Genomic DNA, 23,648 nt, shown 5'->3' with positions numbered 1-23,648 from the left:
ACGGACAACAGGTGCTCGCGCTCCTTCTCGGTAAACGTGTGAAGATTAATTTCGGGCCAAGTAGCGGTGGCAATGAGGACTGGAGTTTGGGAGACTTGGCATGAAGCCAAGTACCTCTAGCTGTCTCGATGATGTCTTTATTTTCACTCCTCACCTTAAGAGTCAAAAACCAGGACCACATCTGCAATGAGTCATTAATGCAGGATTTTGGGACAGTCAGGTTTATGAACGACTTAATACGAGAACCAAAGGTTACGTTTGTACATATTGAAAGTAGTTTTTTTGTCTTTTTTTCACGATATTTTTTTCAAGATCGAGTCTTCTCTTCTTCTACCCTCTAAACGCAGGGTATATTTTCATATTTAACAATTAGTCGATACATCATGAATACAAAAAATGGTGTTTCAAAACAGTTTTTTATAGCATACACGAGCGCCGGGGCTTGCTGTAGGTTATTATCATGAGTGTAGTACTAGAAAAAAAAACATATGGATGCAGGGAAAAGCTGTATATTATTTACTGCAATTTAAATGATCAATTAATGCGCATAGAAATTCCCCAACAACAGGTGTGGCCATAGAGAGGTAACTGAAACATTATTTTATTATTATTTTGTGGCCTACAATCTTTTTTTTCTGTGAATGAAACCTGATGCAGCCCCTTCCTAGACAAAACCAAGGCATGACTGTATTCATTAAGCTCTTATACGCTTTAGGTACATTACAGCTTTTGGTCTCAAATTACCAAGGTAATTTCCTGAATTGTGACTATACCCAGAAGTACAAATTTCATACCATCTTAATAAATCTTTAAAACAAAACATTATCATTGTTTGCTAATGGATTTAGGTAATGAATAACCGAGTTCAAAACTATGAGGAAACTTCTTAGTGTCCATACGATGCTCAATTAAACACGTAAATTTTTTAAATTAGCAGTTGAGAATAAAGGAGTTTAAGTCACATACACCATTACTATCGGTCATAAACACATTTCTGTGGAAGGAGCTGGTAGGAACGTTGGGTTGCTCGGTCAATGGCCAGGGTCAACGGCGGCGTGGTGTATTCCGCAAATATGGCCGACTGTGAGGGCGGGCACAAGCTGGCGTGAGTAGGTTAAACGTTGAGTTTTATAAGGGCACCACGGGGTGACCAGCCCCTCCCCACCCAGCCCCACCCTCCCCACCCAGCCCCTCCCCACCCTCCCCTCCCCACCCTGCCCCTCCCCTCCCCACCCTCCCCTCTCCACCCAGCCTCACCCCTCCCATTTTTTGATGCACGACAGACGGACACAATAATCCCCTGTGGGCTGGTGGAACCAGGTGGTTCCTACCAGTAAAATGCAAGTTTAAATAGGTTGCTATCTAAGAATGATTTTCGTTCAATGCAATGTATGAGCTCACAAAGGTATCTGGAGCCAGGAGACGACTGGCAGGTGAATTGTTGTAGTAATGTACATCTTGGGATGAATGCTGGTAAATTAGAGCTTGCCAATTATAATTGTTATACATATATAAAACATTTTCAGCGTTAGAAGGTAAACCATACTCTGCTTTCTATCATCTAAGAGTACACATCTAATATATTCACCAAATCATATTCGATACCATTTCAGCTACACTTTCCACAACACTGAGCTGCAGATCTAGCTCAACATCCAATAACAGCGATGAGCGAAGTTGAGTCGTGGATCACTGACGGCTTTCCCTCGACCACCAGACTTGTAAATCTCTCACAACAGGTTAAGTAAACTCAGCTCCGCCAAAAGAAAATAAGTTTCAAACTTAATAAAAACAAAAATTCATCGTTTGCTGCCATGCATTTAGAAGATATTTTTCTTGGAAAAGAGAAAAAGCCCAGTAGCGTTCAGTTCACATTTTTGAGAAGTTGAAAATCCTTACAATTATTTTTTCCCTGACTTCCAAAGCCAAGCTGATGGAAGAATATGGCCAATGTTAACAATTCATCTATGGCTTAACATTTTGGTATTTTCCAAGTTAAAAACGATATACAAGTAAATTTGCAAATTCCCTGCCAACGTTCTTCGTGATAGTTTGAGAAAGTTAAATTGATTTAAAATGCTGCCACAATATATTAAAACAAGCTTATAAACGTAAATGAATAAATGTTGATTCTTACAAAACTGAATTCATGTCCAGGTCAACGTGCTTTGGTGACATTTTGCCAATACATATTTCCTTTTAAGGCAGTATTATTGACAAATGTGAGTTTTGTATGTTTTTTAAGCAATCAAAAAATATAGTGAGGCTGAGATTGAAAATCAATTTTCAAATCATATTTCATAATTACTGTCGACAACCCTCGATTATATTAATTAATGGGGTAGTGACGGCACAGTTAAAGATAAAAAGACAGATCACGAAAAACATACACGTAAATTGGGTGAAATGTGCCTTTAGTGCTTACCAATGAAAAGTGTTTGAAGTGTATGGACTCAGTACTTATTTCATCATATGTTAATGGCCTCTCTTTGTGTTTCAACACCATTAACTATTATATATATTCCGTTTTTCAATGTTCTTTTCATTCACAGCATTTACATACTCATAATTTCTCATCTGTCTTTGGTAAAAAATCACCACTTGTATGCTACCAAAGCGGTTTATTGTGTGTCAAACAATCTTGTGGTGTGGCAGTCTTTTTGTCCGTTAAACAATAATCTATGATGACATTAATTGCCTTCGAGGAGAATTAGACCTAATTTGCCATAGTTCACATATCGCAGCTTTAAACAAGCATAATTGAAAACACAAGTGAGTCTGAGTGTCAGTAATTGTTTTTAAACCCATGTGGTTTTTATGCTCAGAGTGATGTTCAAAATATTATCTTTTGCCAAAATGCAATATATCTCCAAGACATCAACACTTTTCACATTTTAAACACCGATTCTATCTAGCATACCGTGAGATAGATGTTACTTTTGAGAATTAGTACATTGTTAGTTTCATCAACAACAATAATAATTATCTTCATATTAAGTCCACCATACATGATGTTAATTGAAGGTAGACTGCACTGCAAGTTCCCCGGGGCTGAGGTCAGAATTATGTCACCAGCGAATTGCATCATTGCAATGATTTTTCCACTCATTTTTACACCTGTGTTCTTCATATATCAACAAAAAGAGCCGGCATTGATTTTAGTAATCCATACAGTTTGAGCTCAGGAACAAAACCAAAACATATCCCAAGGACCAGTAATACAATAGCCTAGCAATGTCTACTTATATTTAATCAATTCCACAAAACGTAGAGCATTTGCAAGATAATGGATCCTATTCACGGTCCTATTTGCTGCGACTTTGATTATACATGGGACCTAGAGGGTCTGCAAAAAATCCTATTGTTTATCTGCGCCCTATTCTTTATATTATCTGCAAAAGTCTGTGTTTTTTCTCCCTGTCTTGAATTGTGGATCGGCTTCCTATTAGCCGTAATGTTTCAATGAACGAGTTGTTTTTAGATGTATCCTAGTATCCGAGTTTTTTTTTCAAGTATAATAATTTTGCGCATAACCCCATGAATAACAGGATCAACAAACTTATTCTCCACAACAGCAAGAGGAGTTGTGCCGTGTAAGTAAAATTGTTACTCTAAAAGTAATTGAGACGACTGTGTAACATATGATTTTTTTAATTTTATGTTAATTAAATTACCAAACTTGAGCTTTCGCAAATAAACACTGCTTGTGCACCTGCTTGCATTAAGTTCACTCCAGATACATGATCTAGTTATTCTATACGATGCATACCTCTTATAAATGTGGAATTCTGTTGAAGTAATTGTTCCGAATCGGTCTCAGTAAAGGGCTGCAATGATCGTGTATTAGTCAATTGCCAACACTGTTTTCTTAAAAACTTGGCACAACTTTCACTGAAACCCATACCCTGTTCTAACAGTTATTTTCTCAGCACCATTGTGTACAAATTGCTCCAGTGCTTCAGAATAAGCATGCAATTGCCCAAGGACGACCCAATGAACTGGGTAGGAATCAATCAAGAAGTAATGTCTGTAAGCATAATGAGTAGACACCACAATGCTAATTGGTTGCTGTTTTCATCCGCTATTCGACAAGTGTTAATCAATTATACTAATGGCAATGACATTTATTTGGCAACGTGGTCTAGCAGCGTAGGATTTAAACAAGAGTATCGCTGCTAACAACATCTCGAGTGAAACTTAGCATTCCAGGTTTCCCTCGGTCTCCCAACGCTCCAGACGTGGCCCCAAGGAATGTTTTTCCCTTCCCTTATGTCAAGAAACTGCTGAAAGGACACTCGCAGTTGTGCAGAGGAAATTGCATGCAGCAGTAGAAGAGGCTGGAGTGATACATAGCTTTGAAAATAGCAGGAATGCAGCTTCCCCTCTAGTAGTTGTAGCAGATGTAATGGAGATATATGGGAATGCCTCACCACGCAAACGATATGGCAATAAATATTCCAGTCAAAATAGACCAAATTCACCTGTCTGGTCTCAACTTTCAGCTACCTGCCACAAGAGAACTACAGGGGGATTAATAATCATGATTTTAAAAATGCCATATGCCGGTCAGTAACTCTTAATGCTAAACCAATTGTATTAATTCCCCTAAGAGGAAGGCAGACATTTACAAAACCGGTAGCAGTCGTTTTTTTAGGCCATGAACCTTTTCCTCGGGATCTGGAGTTGACAGGATTTTGACAGCCCAGTAGCAGAGGGAGTCATCACCCTGCCCGCTCGTGTCCTCTCCACATCCCACCGCACCTGCAAAGGCATTGCACAACACTGGGTCAAGGCCCAACAAAATTATTACTTTTCATATTTCCACAGCCACTGGTCTCATCTTGCATGGCGCAGCCATACTATTTCCACAATGCTTGCAGCTCAAAACTGGCTTGAAGAATTCTACAGTTTTTACAAGTAATCATGGAAATATTAAATAAAACACTGTTTCTTCTTGGGTGGCTTCATTTAAAAAATGTAAATTCCATCTTGAAATAATTACTGGGCCATCAGACTAGCTAGACTACTAAAGAATGCCCTGGATTGGCACAATTTACCATTTGACAGATCAAGTGCAGAGGTTTCCCAATTCCAACTTGTTATACAATCGTCTGGCTACTGCGCCGGTGTACCTTTCTTCAATTAATGGCAAATACAATATAATGAAATGCAATGCCATCCCCGTGAATAACATAAGCAGAAATGGCATCAAAGTCACCGTAAATACCTTCATACTCATATTTCCAGAGTAAAAGGTATTCAGAGTAAAATAAACAACAATAATATAAAGTAACATCTGTAGTTTCCATTTGTGCATCAGGAATTCAAAGAAACCAAATGTTGTACACAATGGACGCTGATTGCCACCACAAGATGGTCACAAACGTACAATTGATAGTTTGATGAGGATTTTTCACTTCAGAGAGTTTGACTGCAGTCACAGAAATTGCGAACATCTTTACCACGGGATCTAATTGTAACATATGACCGTGTAGTGTATTTTCAGCAATTTATATAAAAACAATAAAATGGATATGCAGTGCACATTTCCTTACTGGAACCTCTAGCTTAACAAGAAGGCTGTGCATTATTTTGTCATTTTATCATTGTGATACAATTCTAAAAGTAACATTACATTTTCAGCGTGGGTAAACAAAACACTCATGACCAAGGAGTTGGTAAAATGTCCTAATAGAGGCTCCTTTTGAGACTCGAGGCATTCCCGGTGAAAATGATTTTATTATTTGTTTAATGACACTCAACACAAGATTAAATTTCATATTCTTAAAATGGGTTTAAACCTAAATATGGCTTTGTATGCCAAGCATGTGCATACCTTTACACACATCTTCCCTTTGACCAGTGTCAGAAATCGATAACATGTTTTCGGTTTTAATGTAAACATTTCCATCAACAACAGTCACTTCGTAAACCTGATTCTGAAAAACAGAATGGTACACGTCTGATTAATGTTGCCGTGTAAAATGTTATATTTCAACTAATACAGTATGACAAGTACTTTTTTGACGCACGTGTCATACAAACAATGAACATTTGACTTTCTTAAACATCTGTGTTGTGAATAATAAATATAATAAATGTCCATTACCCTAGCTCTTAAACTTGGTGCAAGTTGTTAATGGTTATACTATATTAAAATGATACATTTCAGTATAGAGAAAACACATACGTTACATATTGGCACTTTGTTTCATATAACCCTTGTTTTTACCAATCGTAAAAAAAGTGACCAATCAGTGTTGCTGTCTATATTTTAAAGGATGTAAGTTCCACAATCTGGAGCCTAGGGTTGATAGGCATATCCATGGGTCTCTCAGCTTGCAGAGCAACACGGTGGCCAGTAGATAGCCACACAGCAAAGTGTGCCGTTCATCTATCTCGACATAAGTTTGAGTGCGCTCTCTGTATAATGGATGTGGTTTTCTTCAGTACTCCCAGTCGACTCACGTTGCAAACTAAGAGGCTCATGAAATCACCAAACATTCCAGGACCCTCATAAAAAAGCATCATTGATGCACAATGATACTTTCTTGGCTAAAGGATTATTAAGACAAATATCACAGAGAAATTGTACCTTCAATCCTGTAGATGATTCTCCTGTATCGAGACAAAAATCAAAATGGTGCCACGGGCAGATAAGTGCCAGCTTGCCACTCCCCAGATCTTCAATATCCCCCAACTCAAGAGGACCACCTAGAGAATATCAATACAATGTGAAGTCATGTAACTATTGATTTCAATTGATACTTCAGCTCACAATACACGCATGGAATTGTGCATGCAAGGATCAGGTACAATGTGTGAAAGGTATCATGCAAATGATAGTAAAGTCCGTGCAAATTCTACCTTTAGGCCAATGTCATGATGGTAAATCGGTACATCCCTGCAATTGCTTGCTCACATCACTGCCGGCAGAAGGGCCACCCACTGGAGGGAGTGTTTAAAAAAAAAAAACCTCCTCTAGAGGGTCCTTTGCTTTCTGTTCCACACTGGCCACACATTACCCCACCGCACGTGACCTGCCGATTGACTGTGGTCTACTAATTTACAATATACTGCTGGGTGGACAAAGGTGAAGAGGATTCACAAAAATAAAACCCATGTCCATTGTTTCAACTGGCACGCTGGGAAATCGAATCGAACTGGAAACCTCTGGGATTGTACAAGTCCAGTGTGTGCTTAAGCATCACACCACGGAAGGCCAAACATGAACGTGTTACGTAAAGTCATGGCCCTGAATGAATGCAGATGAAATAGTTTTATGCCCATCTAAATACCCATTAATATTAAATTATACTCGCGCGCGGACACACACTACCAGTTCATACAATGTTCTGTTTTTCATTGCTCCACTGGTACGTGAGTAAACACTGAAGCAATTGTGCTCAAACATAACGCAAAATGAGGGCTGTTTTATTGCTGTACTGTACCTTCATGTGGGCATGCAGAATCCATGGCATAGAATGTGCCATCTTCTGTGCAGACCAGTACAATGTGTTCTCCATCCTCAGAATATAATCTGTAATCCATTTAGAACGTTCTAGATGTTAAACGAAGCACTTGCCCATTTATTTTGGTACAAAACAATAAAAGGCTAAAAGATATTATACAAATGACATACAAATTAAATTGACAGTTTACATCACCGTATACACATATCACGCAGACCATCGTATTATAATCCAGAATAGCGTGCAGTGTAAGGTCACATCTTTGAAAATGAGGACCCAATCAAAACCATCACCTTGCCATACATAGCAGGGGTCACCAAAAATATTTCCAAAATCATGAGCAAACACAACATCCGGGTTCGATTTAACACAGTGCATAAAATTCGTGATCTGATCCCATCTGTGAAGGATAAGATCCCTGACATGCAATACCCCGGCGTCTACAAACTAAGCTGTGTCTGTGGCAGTAGTGACATTGGGGAAACTAAGCGACATGTCTCGGACCGTGTTCGTTGACATAAGGCAGATCTGAAACACGGTAGGACCAATAGTTCTGCCGTGGCTGATCATTGTTTTAATGCGGTGGGCTCACACGAAATTGATTTCTCTAAGACGAAGGTACTTTGCAAACCCACTGGCTATCAACAAAGATTCGCTCATGAAGCCATCCATATATATAGACACAGACACAATTTCAATCGAGAAGATGGGTATAAACTGAACAATCATTGGAAGGACATTATCAACCAGTTTAAGTCATAACTAGCTGTGATGTTCCCATCCTACCAACTTCCGATGTTAGTTATTTTCGGCTCTCCGATTTTACATTAACAGATTAAATATCTCACCCTAACACAGCCACCTCGCTAGCGGAACTCCAGGTTTTTGCTTTGCGATCTCCCATTAACATGCTAATCTCTCACATGAACATGCGAATCTCTCCCATTAACATGCTAATCTCTCACATTAGCATAGCCACCTCAGGGCGCCCGCCGTGGAGGCCTCTCAACGATCTTACATTATCATGCTAATTTTTACTGGGCAGCCCTATGATTCTTCTTATTGGTTCTTTCGATAAAGTCACGTAGAAGGGAAATAATAAAATAAAACATAATAAAATAATTCTCACGACGTTTCGGCTACAACGCAAGCAGCCGTCCTCAGGTGAAGAATGAAACACCACCAAGCTTGGAGCGTATATTTAGGCTGGGTTGGAGGTGGAAGAAGAGCGCCTTGACAAAATAATTTGCATATCAAGAGGAATTTAGCATATTTATGGAAAATGCATCAAAGGGAGGGGGTAGGGGTAGCATTAACAAAGGGAAGGAAGAAAACAAATATATAATATGCTTCCAGCTAAACTTTTTTCCCTTACATCACTCTATACACACTCTATACCTTCGATTATATTACCCTAAGTATTATTCTACCCACCCTTCTGTATACCACACTGCTGTATATTCACTATACAATTACGATACTGTATATTACCTTATACATTGTATTAAACATTACAATTTTATACTATTTATACAATCCGTGAAAGATACTAAGAGGAAGCAACGAAATATGGTGGGAAAACCCACCACCGTCGCGGTCGAGGCCCACCAATGCTATTAACATTGGCTGCTGACATTTGGGCTACGCCCATTTCAAACCTTTATAAACAATTTACCTTTAGAAGCTAACCCCCTCTTCCTGATGACGAAAACTTGTGTTGCAATCAAAACGTAGTTTTATTTTGTTTAATTTTCTTTGAACCTATCTACGTGACTTTACCGAAAGACACAAAGAATACGAATTCCTGCAGTCACGAAAGCTTTAAGTCACGAAATTTACGTTTTAAAATCCATGAGGTTTTTTTGGGTTAGATCGCGTAAATGTCGTTAAAACCCGCCACCACCAACTACTAAGGGTTGTCACGTAAACAGAACATGCCAATTCGTCACGAGTATACTAGTACAGCACACCGGTGTGTTAAAGAGCCAAGCGACAACATTTACGATGTTTCGCTAGTAACTACAACTAGCTTCATCACTGGCGAAATGTCGTATTCAGATTGTAAATGTTGTGGCTTGGCTCTCCAACACACCGGTGTGCTGTACTAGTGACGAATTGGCACGTTGTTTACGTGACAACCCCTTACGAGTTGGCTCTATCGGGTGGTGGCGGGTTTTAACGACATATTTACACAACCATAACCCAAACAAGTAAACCCGTAAAAACAAAGTTTTTCACTATAAATCCTTTATATGCGTGGTGGCTAGAGTCCTCTCGTCCTCTGGCTTGAGATGGCTGCCACCTATGAGTCAGATGATTGTCTGCCACCATTAAGCAATTGGTAATAAAATATTTAATTTGTTTTCCCTAAACAGTGTAAAATTTTGGATTTTTTTTTTCACGAAAATTAATTGTCACACACGAGTCTGTGTGGAAAATGTCAGCTCGATTGGATCACGGGAAGTGGGTTAAAAAACGAGCGAAAGATTTGCACGGTCCTAAGCAAGCAAGCGAACTTAATATAAAGGATTTAAAAATATGTTCGCCTGTGGAGGACGCGGGGATCGATCCCGCGACCTTTGGCATGGGAAGCAAGGGCGCTACCAACTGTGCTACTCCGCCACGGCCTGTGGAGGGGTTACGCTCTGGGCTCCTATACTGTGACGTTCAGCCAAAGCCATGAATGCGTTCTATTTGAATATATGTAAAATAATTTTTTTTGCCTAGAAAGTGTAAAATTTTGGGAATTTTTTTTCACGAACAATAATTGTCTGGCACAACGAGTCTGTATGGAAAATGTCAGCTCGATTGGATCACGGGAAGTGGGTTAAAAAACGACCGAAAGATTTGCACGGTCCTAAGCAAGCAAGCAAGCACGCAAGCAAGCAAGCAAGCACGCGAACTTAATATAAAGGATTTAAAAAACCTCTATTATGGATATTGGTCGCGAAAGCCTACGTGTTAGTGTTAAATACACATTTTGAAATGTTGTACGATAGTGCACTTAAATGCATGTTCAATTATTGCAAGTGCTGAATTCAGACGTTAAGAATGAAACATGTACACAAAGGTGTTTATTAAAATGAACTTTTCAATACACATACTTTATACGCCCAAATGCACAAGACATTGATTCACAGTATAATGTGCTTCACCTTTTTTTAAGTCGCTGCCATCACGAAAAAAAGCACCAATCAGGTTGACCAAAAGCACCAATCAGTTTGACAAAGTTTACAACTGCAGTAGCACGGATTTTTTTTCACTTGGTTTACATGATTAAGTGCACACGTTGGCCTGGTAAGGATCAATGCAAGACCATGTCAACAATTCTCCACAAGTCACTTATTCATGCGATAAAGACTTGTTCTATTTTTTTTTTACAGTAAATGTTCTGCCTGACATTGTAATCTGATACCACGATGGCAAAAACATATATTCACAGACGTAATGTAGAATAAAAAATAAACCAGTCATTGTTAGGGGTGTTAAGTGTCACCAATTCATCGTTGCGATTAAATTCCAGATTCAATTGAAGCTTTATATTGTGGTACATTTAGCTGTCCTTAATGCTGGACGGGTCATGTGATACATTAACAAAAAAAATATCGACTAAAACATTGAATCTTTAAACACACATTTCTATATACTTAGTAAGAGCTTAATAATCTATCTGAATCGATGCAGCATTATTCCTCTCGTCAGTATACAGGACTTAAAATTTCAAATGAATCTACATGTAACAATTTAGTCAAAAAAACGAAATACTGCAAAGGTTTATCTTTCAAAACACTTGCATGATTTAAGGCATGAAGAAATCAAAATCCACAGTACCTTTGCAAAAACACATTTCATAACTTTACAAAGTCTAAAATGCATGGACAGTTATCCCTTAATATTCACATGACCTATTTGAAATAACACAGTAAACTCAACATTTACAACTGCACTACCTATATCAATTGTTTAGTTTAACTTTACTTCAATATTCTTGCAACATTCAAGAATTCTGAAAAAATTATATCACCGTTTGCTATACCATAAGTATCTGAAATAGCATTACATTTTAATCAAATAAGTTATTCTGCTACATATAAAAAATACACTCAACCTATTTGTTGGAAAATTGTATATTCTAAGCCGATAACAAATTAAGGCAATCAAGCTTTTGTATACAAATTTACATTTTTTTTGATGAAGTCGTGCCCATTTGTGCAACGGAATTAAGTGAGTAGGTATCTCTGCTGGTCTTGAAAACCATGGAAAATACATCTGGCATAGGCCCGTGGGAATGTGTGCATGTGCAGCAGATGTGATCAGACCTTGCCAGTAAGGCTCACATGCCAATTTAAAAGTATAGTGTCAAATGCACCACTAAATCTGTAGTCAGTTTTATTAAAGATTTCCTCGCTTTTATTGTAATATTTTTTCCCAAGTATGTAAAAGAGACTGTGCATTTATTCCTGATAACATAAAATACAGATATGTAGAAATATATATATTTTTAAACCATGTTCATGCTTTAAAATTAAATGGTGACATTTATTTAATGTTTTATAACTGTAAACTGCAAATTGGAATGTTATCCATAAAAAAGCCTGTATTTATAAATCACAACAAAAATAGAATACTATTCACTCTCACTTTTACCCTACCTACATTGTACAAAGTGATTGTCACCGTGCACTTCATACAATTGAAATAGGGAATTATCTTAAATTCCCGTGGTCAAATTAAGGATGGAATGCTGTCAAACTCTGCCGCCCTTGTATATTCATCTGAACCAGGGGTGACCAACAACTGAACCAAGCACTTGTTTCATCTTAATCATTTCAGTACGCAGGCAAGGGGCACATTTCCTGAATTGTGATTGAACCATATATAGCATGCCCCTTGCACTCGGCACAATCACACCACTCACAATGGGAGTGGCTGGTGTTCTACACACCACCAACAGAATCAACCTTTGAAAGGCAGCATGGTTATCAAAACTCAGCTGTCTTGCAGTTATTTTTAGCAATGTCAATGAATCCTAATCGACGTTCTAACACATAACCTTGGGAAATAACTTTCATCACCAATAGGCATCATCCAGCAGTGTGCTAAATTGAGAAATGCCCTTCAAAACAACACAAATAAGAAACAAGTAAAATCAGTCGCGAGACTGCGAGATTCATAATGTAGCTATTGTCTGTGAAGACTGTATGTAAACTCAGGACTGGTTGCCAAGAATCTGCAAAGTGCATCACGCACATCAGTAATCTCATCTGCAGAAGGTCTATTTGGCAGAGACTCTGGTTGTGGAAGCTCGCCTTCTGCTTCTTCCACATCTTCCATCCACTGCTGCCTGAAAACTTCGTGATGCTCCTCGCACAGGTTGTGAAGCAGGCAGCAGGTGGCAACAACGTGTGGCACAAAGGTAGGATTCACCTCCATCCTCTTCAACAGAATTTTCCAACGAGCTTTGAGACGCCCAAATGCACAGTCCACAACGGAACGTGCGTTCGAAATGTGCTTGTTGAAGAAGGCTTCCTCTGGGGTGGGGTTTTCAACTGAGAAACCCTTCACAAGCCATGGCAGCAAAGGTGTGGCAGCATCACCCAAAATCTGCAGCGGGACCTCAATCCCAGAGATTTCCATTGGACACTGGAGAGTACAACAAGCACACACCAAAATATACCATTAGGAAGACTGCTTGACCATTTTCCATTCAATATTGAATTTCTCCATCTGATGAGTAGAATCATAAAGGCATCTGGGGTGAAATGGTGGCACAGTGGATGTCACACTCCATTATAAAACTGGCGACTCCAGTTCGATTCCCAGCCATATCAGTGGCGAGTGATATCTGAACTCATCTTCTTGGTTCTTTCGGTAAAGTCACGTAGAAGGGAAGTAATAAAATAATAAAAATAAAACATAATAAAATAATTCTCACGACGTTTCGGCTACGTCGTGAGAATTATTTTATTGTTTTATTTTTATTATTTTATTCCTTCCCTTCTACGTGACTTTACCGAAAGAACCAAGAAGATGAATCCCTGCAGTCACGAAAGCTTTAAATCGATATCTGAACTGTTCCTGGGCCTTCCCTAAGTCACTAATCCAACCTGACCAGCGTGGTTAAGTATGGTTAAACAGCCCCGACAACTGATATTGGATGGGGAGGCATTTATCCAGCAGTGGACTAAGGACTAATAATTATTGAATAGGTATACATTGCATTACAATGTAAGCAGTCTAAATATCTAAGCAAATCTTAATGCTAATATCAATGGTTCTGGATTGTTGATTTCCATTGCATACTCTAGTATAGTGTAAATCAGGGCTCGGGAACCTTTTTGCCTGGGAGAGCCATAAAAGCCAAATATTTCTAAATATATTTCATTGAGAGCCATATAGTACTTTTAACGTCTAATAAATTAAATGTCTTAATTTTAATGCGACTTCTGGTGCTGCGAGGTTTTGCTGATGGCCTTGTAGTCTGGTTCATACGACGTGGTGAGGTTGAGCTTCGTGCAGGCGTGACCCGTGAAATTTATCTTCAAAACTAATTTCTGTTTACTTTAAAATGACACAGTATTATTAAGTAATATCACAAGTATTTTAAAATCAGTTCCAAACAGATTTTTATTTATTTATTTTTATTATTATTTTTTCAACTCAAAATTGTCTGGGAGCCATTTGCCGTCACTGGAAGAGCCATATATGGCTCGCGAGCCATAGGTTCCCGACCGCTGGTGTAAATAATCACTAATATCTGCTGCATGGGTTTTCTGAAAATTTCTTCTGGAAAATGTGACGAAACATTTCTTTTGGAAATGCTCTAAAGGTTCTTTCAAAGCAAATGACATTTCCACTCTGGGTTGTGCAGAAATGTGGACATAAACTGTATTATTTGAAATTTGACATCACCAAATGATGACAAAACAAACCTTCAACCGTAAATATTCGAGATGACTAAAACAGGATCAGAAGAATAAATGTACCTCTGGCAATAAATGCGAGTTGGCGTAGAGAGCAGACTGTCTCAGCACCACCTCTTCTTGTGTGGTACCCGGAGCAATACAGCTAATGTCCCGAAACCTTTCCCAAAGAAAATGCACAAGGTTGTTGTTTAGTTTTGTATGTGGCTGTACCAAACATAACTTTTAAAATAAACCATATGCATGAATCCATATATTAACTACACTTAGAAGCAGAAAAAGTCGGTGAACATTTGTGGGGCATTTGGTTTGCTCATTTGTGCGGGACGAAACATCTCACCTCAACTTATCATCCACCAAAGCTTGCAGCACTAATGAAGGCCATTCTTTCCGGTTCATGTAATCTTGTATGCAGTCGCGGAGCGGGGTGATGGGAATGTGCGTGCTGCCAATCATCCCCATGACTTGGGGGATGGAGAATCTTTCCCGGAAGCCCCGAGCAATGCGGCGACCTTCATGCTCATTCGGCAGAGCAATTTGGTTCTGCAAATGGAGCTCCACCATAACCCGGCAGAATTTGTACAAGTACTTGTGGACGGTGCTTCGGTGAACAGCAAACATATTCCCCACCTCCTTGTACTTATCGTAGCTTGCCAACTTGTACAAGGCAATCCCGACCCTCTTCTCCAACGGGACCGGGCTGCGCACCTGTAAAGCTGGCGGCTCCATCTCTGAGCGCACCATCTCCACGATGCGGTGGAACATGGACCTGCTCACCCGAAAATACTTCATCCATTCGTCGCTGCCGGAAGATGTCTGCTCCCACCAGGTGGAGGTGCGGACGCGCATCCACATGCGGCGGGGCTGCCGCACGGGCACCACGGTGCGTGGAACCATGGGGAACCGGGCACGGAGCAGGCTGTACTGGTGCATCACAGCTCTCCTCCTCAAGCGGGACCACCCATCGAACTCCTCCACATCCAAGAGTTGCTCAAGGAAAAGAAAGAGACGCTCCCCGAAAGTGACAAACTGCTCCAGGGGGAACGCTGTCAAGGCTCTCAGCAGCCGTGCTCGGTGATCCATGTGTGAACCGAGAGCTGTTTCCTCAAATGCGGTGTGATGCAATTGGGTAATTTAACGAAAATGTGAATTTGGTATAGTTCTTCACGGTTCTCTAGGGAACACTTGATGATTTTACCTGCCAATCAGACGTAAAGATAAATAAATGTAAAGCACCAATCATCTGTAAAATAGTCTGCAGCACATTTTAAATACTGTATGAATAAAGCGAAAGTGAGATGCAAATTAAAATGGTCCTCACAAGTTAAAATACAAAGATGCACAACGAGACAGGAGTATTAATGTAATCCTGTGAACCAGTACTTTGGAGGCAAGGGTTGGTGGACCACGGGAATATTTATGGCCAGAAGATGACAGTCGAGCAAATAGGTTTGCCAACCAGTCTGTGTGAACCTTTCAGTATTTTGTATTATTTTAATGTGTTTTCAAAAGGCACTCCAGATTCCTCACATCCCACAATACAGGTCAAGGAATTCCTCAAAGAGCAAAATTATTTCTTCAATTGATGCTTTTTCTGGAAAATAAAGCCGAATGCAGTAATATATATATACTCTTAGGTTTATTCGGTAAAGTCACGTAGGTAAAAAATTAAATTAATAAAAGTAAAATAAAAAATCACGACGTTTCGGAGGCAACACAAGCTTCCGTCCTTCAACAGCACGATTGCTGTAACAGTAATATATGATGCTTCATGTGAAGTGGATTGAGGGCGAGTTAACTTAATGGCCAATGATCCTGAGCACGTGTATTTCCAATAGAGCTGTTGACACTAAGTTACTAGAGAAACAGATCTTCTGGAATGGGAGACTGTCCATTATGCATGTGCTGCCAGCATCCTCCCAGTGATTCTGGCCAGGTGGCCGTTGTCTCTCCACTGCATTGCCAAACTGTAAGTGCACTCGACTCCGAACCAGGTTCGATTCAAGATCCTGGCGCAAGTTTGTTTTTACAAAGAGCAATTGTAAATATGGAACTTTCACCACTGGTTGAGGGCCACCAATGTACATGACTACTTGCCCCATGCTGGTTTTAACAGGGAAAATGTTGTACTGTTGGTCACTGCATGAGCAGTGTATATAAAAACAAAATATCCAAGTCAGATTTGGCACGGTACATTAAATACGGTAACTGATATCTGGTAATAAAGATGTATTACAAAAGCTATCAACAGAAAGTGTGTACTGGATTAATTGCTCTTGTGGCAAATGCTATGTTGGGCAGACAAGACGAATCATCAGCATGATACTAAAATAACACCAAAGGAATATTAAATACTCCCAAATACAACTGTCGGCAGTGGCAGAGCACGCGTGCCAACAAGGGCACTCAATTTATTTTGATAATGTTGAAGTTCTATGCAAAACTCGTTACTACTAGCCAAGACTAAGTCGAGAATATATCGAAATTGAGAGAATAAAAAATTATTTTAACCATTCGGATAGCTCTAGGCTTAGTGCTGCTTGGAAGCGAATTATCAAATAATACATTGTTTAAATGCATGCCTATACAGGTCACCCACCATACGTAAATGGGGATTACGTTGTAATTACTGGCGAAACATCGTACTCAAATTGCAAATGTTGTGGATTTGCTCTCCAACACACCGATGTAATGTAATCTTATATTGCACAAAATTGGAATCCGAATGATGCACAAAATTAAACAGCTATATGTAAAAAAAAACAGAAAATTACTCCAGTATCCTCATACATTGCTTAGCTACTCATGGAATATTTTCTGGAAATTATCCCCAGACAGCTCCAGCTGAAATGAATCGCAGTGTGCATGCGAGTTTAAGCCTTTCTGTGTGGAGTTTGTAGGTTCTCCCCTGGGTTTCCTTCCATCGCTGAAAAAAACCACACAACATAACTGGAGTTGGCCAAACATCCCGATGCTGGAAAATGTACCGCAACTTTCTCAATTGGGAATATGCATAGCATTTCCCCTACTGCGGATACTTGGCAGGACTCTCCTGAAAAAAGTATTGAGACTCGGTGTATTTATTTATATGGCTAGGCTGAATTATTTGATAAACTACTCATTTCAAATTATCACATAATTCCTGTTATTGGTCACATAAAGACATTGTGACCAGAAAAGTCATGCTACCTCAGCTGGTACCGACAATTGGGCCTAGGAATGAATGCATTGGCAAGTGGATAACACTCTGTGATCATAAGAACAAATCTTCCCACGATGAAATGTGCCAGGAAACATTTTATAATTTTAATGTTGGCTTAGTAATCCTCTTTAACAATGGAAGGATTTATATATTACCAAATACTTGAGATAATTAACATGGCAATTGAAAAACTGGTCATGCCAAAACGATTGTAAAAAGACTATTCTTGTTGAGCCCAATGATTAAAGAACAATCTTCAATTCGTATTATCCTCTGCGCAAAGGGCTATTTTATGCAATTGAGGACCATTGCCGGAAACGTTGCGTCCATAAAAAAATTCCTCTTCAGGCACTTATTAACACACGTGTTAAGTTTGAAGTTAAATATAATTCCACAAGCTGATACGCGCAGCTCCTTTATAAATGGAATGTGAAAGACAAGCCATGTTAATGCGATTGCGGCCATGCAACCAAAACTATTGACCAGATAGTCAACCACTGCGCTCATCAACGTTGGAAGAAAAGCAAAACTGCAGGAACTTTGTGACTTAACTGCTGAAGCCCTTTCTCTCTCTCATCGTGGCCAGCATACCCTCGACATTGGCATGTAGCTCCTGTACAGAATCAGACTCTTGATTTGGACTGGAGGAATCCGACGAGCTATTAAGCTATTTTTCCACAGATGTCCAAGTCGGGGCGGGCCAAAAAGTTACAATACAAAAACACGACGGGAGTGCAAAGATAGGAAAGGCAAGCCACTGGAGCTTGGCACTTTTAAATGTAATACTCGTTTCGTTTCTTTACAACTGATATTTGTGTCTAGTTTGTTGTTCGTCCTCTGCACCTCCGATTAGCACGGTTGGCTACGTACGGTGCGAAAGAAGTTCTACACATCACAAAAAAATAAGTTTTTTTTTTATTTTACCAGGCAAATTAGCGTCTTCTTTTTCAGAAGAGACCTGGCAACAAACAATAGCTCAACGACGTGGCTTCTCAGCGTGTGTTAACGTTTCGCAACCAAACAATCAAAACGCAATTATCGCAGAGTGAAACATCTGGCCCCGGGGGGTGGATGGATGGTTGGGGATGTGAGTGGATGGATGGGTGGATGGCAGAGGTCGCAAACGGGTTTTGATTCCTTACCCGTACCCGGCCGTACCCGTACTCGGGTACGGGTATCGGGTACCCGATTGCGACCTCTGGGATGAAGCCATGTTGCAGGCGCGGGTGGGTTGATTCTAGGAACTTGAATTGTGAGAAGAGACAAGACGTTGGGAAATGAGTGACAAACGGTGACTCACCAGTGACTCACGGCCTACCCGTACCCGACCGCCGGGTATCCGGTACCCGGTTGCGACCTCTGGTGGATGGGGGGGGGGGGGCTGTATGGATGTGGGAGGTGGGGAGAATGGGGGGGGGGGGCTTGGTGGTTACAGGGGAGTGTGTGTGGGGGGGGGGGACCCACTTGGTGCAGCGCTGGGCGGCGAGTCGCCCCGCGGGCCCCGCGCGCTGCCAGCCCAAGCCGCGCACCGCGTCCTTGAGTGCCGCCACCAGCCCCTCCTCGAAGCGCTCCATCCGGGCGAGGCCCTTACGCGTGAACAACAGGCGAAGGAGGTAGGCGGTGTGTGGGGAAACTGCTCTCGTCGCCGCCGTGAGCGCGACAGCGACGTCGAAGTGTGTGCGTGAGTGCGTGAAGGCGACGCATCAACGGCAATGACGGCCACCACGTGGCGGTGGCGCTCATGGCGGACTACGGCAAGCGGCGCACGAAGAAGCCGCCGCCGCGCGCACAGAAACGCGTTTGTAAATAGCCGCACTGCGCCGTCACGTTCAAGGGCGAAGAGCCCTCACCTCTGCTGTTAGGTTGTTTCGGTAAGGTCACGTAGGTATAAAAAAATAAATTATATTCTAAATAATAATATTAGAAATAAAATAATGACGTTTCGGAGGCAACGCAAGCTTCCTTCATCAGGTGTAAAAAGGCACGGCAAAATAGGCTGTAAACAGAAGAATAATAAGAATATGTAAACAGACTGTTTAACTCGTAGGCTTTCGCGACTAATATCATCCCAAATACAGGGGGGGGGGAGGGGGTTCAAGTGGTTAGAACGCGTAAATCTAAATGTGTCGTTGAACCCGCCACCACCCGATACAGCCAATTAGTGAGGTCAGGTAAATAGAACGTGCCAATTCGTTATATGTCCACGTAAAAAAAAAGCCCACTTGGTTGAGATATAATGTATGACCAGGTCCCTTCTGTAAAAATAACTCGGTGGGTCTTAGCTGTTAAAGTAAAAACAAAGGTTTAGTTTTTGTTTATATAACCCTGCTAATATAGCACGGTGCATGACCTGCACTGAAGTTCCACTGCACCAGAATGACTCCACTGACTTGCGTTGAGTCCTAATAATAAGTACTCTGCGTTTGACCTGTGCTCATAAAATACTAACTGTACCATATAGGACTCGTACTAGTCATTCAAATGTAGAGGTGCACGTGTTGGCGTGTCAATCCATGGCCCTTGAACCAGCGGTGAAACATTCCACGTTCATATGGCGGGGACCATGATACCGAGGGCACCCACTGTTGGTTTCATAAATTGGTACTCGTTTTTTATCGACCCCCAAAAAGGATGATGGGTTGCGGACAGACACCTAAATACCGATTTACCTTGCCTCTATGTCCCATCAAAAGCACAACCATCACATTTAAACGCACCGCACATGATGTCAACAATGAAGATGGTTTATATCTTTCCAAGGGGTTTACAATACACCGTTGTTGGTTTGATATTTGGCAGCAATTGTCAGGGACTATGAAGGGGGAGAAAGTGCATTGTGGAAAACAACTTCTCTTTTAAATTTGGAAGAAAAAAAACAAGCCTCACCTTGACCCCATTGGAATGCAACTTAGCAGCAGCAGCAGCACACAACTGCGCTGTATAAACAACTCTCTAAACACGCTGCGAAACCCCACCGTGGTTTACTCCCCAACCCCATACCACCCTAACAACCCTTCTTCCTTCTTTCCCTAGCTCATGCCAAACCGTGGAACGACAGAAATACAACGAGGTCATCTCTCGCCTTCTACATAAAATGTGACAACAGTGGCAGAAGAAAAAAAAAACCACCCCACCAATAAAACAGCGCCACATCTAAAGTCATTGCCGCATCAGCGACATCAAACAAAGCGCCTCTTTCCCTTGTCCGCTCTTTATCTCTGCAACGTCAACGGGACTTTGTGTGTGTGTGTGGGGTGTGCTCGCAGATGTCCGGACGGACTTCCAGGAAACCACCCCAACCATAAATGATGAGCGACACCGCCGCCGACGAAGACGACGAGCAGCACGCCGCTGAACGGAGGGACGAGCCGTCAGCCGTGGACGTCTGGCAGCGGGTGGGACAGAGAGCCGAGCTCGAGAAGACACCGTGCAGGCGGCTCTTCTCCTCGTCGGGACCCGAGCGGGACGTGGCGATCATTCACGACGCCGCACGGGATGTCTTCTACGCCATGGACGCATGCTGCCCGCATCAAGGTTGTTGACATTTCAGTGTCGCGGCCACCACCGCCGCCTCGTACTCTCCGTGGCAGCTGTGACTGCTGCTGCTGTCTGTGTGTGTGGTTGGTTTGGTTTGGTTGGTGGTGATGGCAGAAAGCCACCGCTTATTTATGGAAACTCCACGGCTGCTAACTGCTGAGTGCCAGCGGAGGTTCTGTCAATAATACACGAAGCGGTTTTTGTTTAGGAATATTCTTTTTTTGGTCTCTTTGCTGGCGTTTCTCTTGTAGGATGAACTTTGAGATTTATGAGGGGCACGGGGTGACCAATAAGGTCCAAATTGGTCTGTAATAAGGTAGGGGCACTGATCAGGGGTTGACAGGTGAGTGTATTCATGGGGTGTGTTTTGCTTTGCGTGGAAACCCATTGTCATGATTGTATTTGTCTTTGATGTCATGTTTAGCCTAGTATTCATTGATATCAAAACATATTAATGGTGCGGTGAGATTTGGAGAATACCAGGAGCACGAAAGGGGGTTACTTCCGTTGAAAAGGGATGGTACTTCTGGTATAAAGTGGCTATTGTTTATAGAGGTCAAACTACGTTTGATTTAAACAAACAAAAAATATCAACACATACTCAGCATATTTGTCAATATATAGTGGCGATCACTTGGGTTAAATACACTTTGCCTTCATATAATGTTGGGGGATATAGAGTGTCCCTCAATGGATGTTTTCGGTTTCGTAAATGTTGAAATGTAATTGTTTTGTTCGATAAAGGTGGACCACTAAATGAAGGTGACATTGAAGACATAGGAGGGAATTTGAAGATTACGTGTCCGTGGCACTACTATCAGTTTGACGTAAAAACTGGAAAGTCAGACACAGGATTACAGGTAAACAAAATATCGGCCCAGCAGATGACATACTGCACCATATGCAATGTTTTACGAACAATATTGCTTTATAAAAATGTTATATGTTCAAGTTGCATTTTTTTGTTAAAATGTCAATCCCTTTTTTTTCTCTTCTACCTAGCAAAGAGTCTACGAGGTGAAAGTTGAAGATGGTTTGGTGTTTGTCAAGTGTCCTACCAAGCTGTCACTCACCCCATTCAAGAAATGAAATCAGCCAGCAAGAGACTCAGCCACACTTCCAAAAGTGTCCACATTAAGACATCATACTGCAATTTAAAGTACCTGGACGTGCAAATATAACAATGCGGTATAAAGTATATTGAAAGTATAGCCTTGGCCAGTAGTTCCCAACCTTTTGTTTGCCGTGTACCCCTACAAGACATATCAACTGCTCACTCAACCCTGCCAGCTATATGATAGTATTAATTAAATAACTGAATAATTGCTTATTACATTATACTCATAATTAAAACCTAAGACGTTTGATTAACTTTTAATAACTGAACAATTAAGGAACCTTGATTTAACGTTTACATTTTAATTGAATTTAAGAACATACTATGCTGTGTTCAAGGCAAGTCACTTATCACCATGAAGTAGAAGAGGTAGGCCTGAGAGATTTTTTATTGGGATTGAATAATTATTTTAGTGTCCATTTTGTACCATATATATGTAATAAAGAAAAGAGAGCATTCGTGGAACATGTGGCAGACTGAGGACATCCAAGTGCACAAGTTTCTTCAAATTCCATGAAACAGATAAGTATATAGCTTTATAATTGCTGGTCCACACAGAGCAACGTGGCTTAGTATAAGACCAGTCATTGCCTGTGTACCGTCCCTCTGCACCCCACCCTCCAAGGGGTATTGGAATTTCAAGTTGCGAACTGATGGCACGGACTTAGAGTAAGATTCTCACCTGGACGAATGCTCAATCATATTTTTTGTAAAAAAAAGTAACAGCATCTCAATTCGCGATATTCTGCAATGTTCTTATAAAACATGAAAAAAATAGCTAATGCCAAACTGACAATGATACCCATAATCTTGATTGCAAAGGCACAATGAGATTTTTTACAAAATCCTAATTAATATTCTTTTGTTGAGAGAATTACTTTCCTCTGCACTGGATATTTTTTTAAATTGGATTGATTGCAAGGCTGTCTGCCAGTAGCAACACTCGCTAAATATGCTTTTCTCTTCAGCTTCACATGTTAGCATGCCAGCAATACTACTGAAGGCATCCAAACGCATCATATTAAAGCACATGCATATAACACACTTAAGAACCCTGTTAAAGTAAGTGTGCCAATGTACATTTTGAAAGTGCTCACATCAAGTGTAAGGTGCACCTGCCACACCTTAAATCAAATTGTTGCGAATACAGGAAAGACGTTGGCTCAAGATAAAATCGCCCAGATGCTGCTTGCAAATTTTGAAGCCAAATGTCATAAATTCACACATTTCTGGAATATTAATATATTGTCTTTATTTTAATAACGTTTCTCTAATACAAAGCTTACAATATTAAAATAAAGTTGTTTGAAAACGTTTGCATTGCTATTCTGTAATTTTTATGTTCTATATTTTTCAAGTAGTTGATGAAAATAAATGAAAAAATAATTCACAAGATG

The 23,648-nt window shown here is 40.6% G+C and overlaps 2 protein-coding genes across 8 annotated transcripts in view; one reads left to right on the top strand and one right to left on the bottom strand.

Annotated features, from left to right (window-relative positions):
• Window positions 1–19,196, bottom strand: part of LOC133343838 (uncharacterized protein HI_0077-like) — a 30,119-nt gene extending 10,923 nt beyond the window's left edge. For 2 of the 7 annotated variants that reach the window (XM_061553741.1, XM_061553742.1), the window contains exons 1-5: window positions 19,062–19,196; window positions 7,452–7,540; window positions 6,596–6,714; window positions 5,837–5,939; window positions 4,664–4,761 (exon numbers count right to left, since the gene is read on the bottom strand). In XM_061553741.1, coding sequence (XP_061409725.1) covers window positions 4,664–4,761; window positions 5,837–5,939; window positions 6,596–6,714; window positions 7,452–7,540; window positions 19,062–19,171 — 519 coding nt within the window. In that variant the 5' untranslated portion in view covers window positions 19,172–19,196. Of the gene's footprint in view, window positions 1–4,663; window positions 4,762–5,836; window positions 5,940–6,595; window positions 6,715–7,451; window positions 7,541–9,147; window positions 9,330–10,531; window positions 13,116–14,458; window positions 14,556–14,735; window positions 15,594–18,897; window positions 18,992–19,061 lie in introns of those variants that run through there. The other 5 variants (XM_061553743.1, XM_061553744.1, XM_061553740.1 and 2 more) reach the window with 5 other exon arrangements.
• LOC133343840 (Rieske domain-containing protein-like) lies at window positions 19,068–23,567 on the top strand. The gene is made up of 4 exons (XM_061553747.1): window positions 19,068–19,210; window positions 20,864–21,131; window positions 21,879–21,994; window positions 22,137–23,567. Exons 2-4 carry the CDS (start codon window positions 20,903–20,905, stop codon window positions 22,221–22,223), a joined length of 432 nt encoding a protein of 143 aa, XP_061409731.1. The 5' UTR covers window positions 19,068–19,210; window positions 20,864–20,902; the 3' UTR covers window positions 22,224–23,567.
• Window positions 23,568–23,648: the final 81 nt, after the last annotated feature.

This window comes from Lethenteron reissneri, chromosome 18 (assembly GCF_015708825.2).
Source record: "Lethenteron reissneri isolate LAM-NWPU_2019-01 chromosome 18, ASM1570882v1, whole genome shotgun sequence".
NCBI classification, from domain to species: Eukaryota; Metazoa; Chordata; class Hyperoartia; order Petromyzontiformes; family Petromyzontidae; genus Lethenteron; species Lethenteron reissneri.
This window is presented reverse-complemented; position numbering and strand designations above follow the sequence as displayed.

Bases quoted from the DNA above. Each gene is read 5' to 3' on its own strand.
- LOC133343840 (XM_061553747.1), top strand. From the start codon at position 20,903: ATGATGAGCGACACCGCCGCCGACGAAGACGACGAGCAGCACGCCGCT. The intron at 21,132-21,878 runs GTTGTTGACATT...TGTTCGATAAAG, and splicing joins CGCATGCTGCCCGCATCAAG to GTGGACCACTAAATGAAGGT. The intron at 21,995-22,136 runs GTAAACAAAATA...TCTTCTACCTAG, and splicing joins AGTCAGACACAGGATTACAG to CAAAGAGTCTACGAGGTGAA.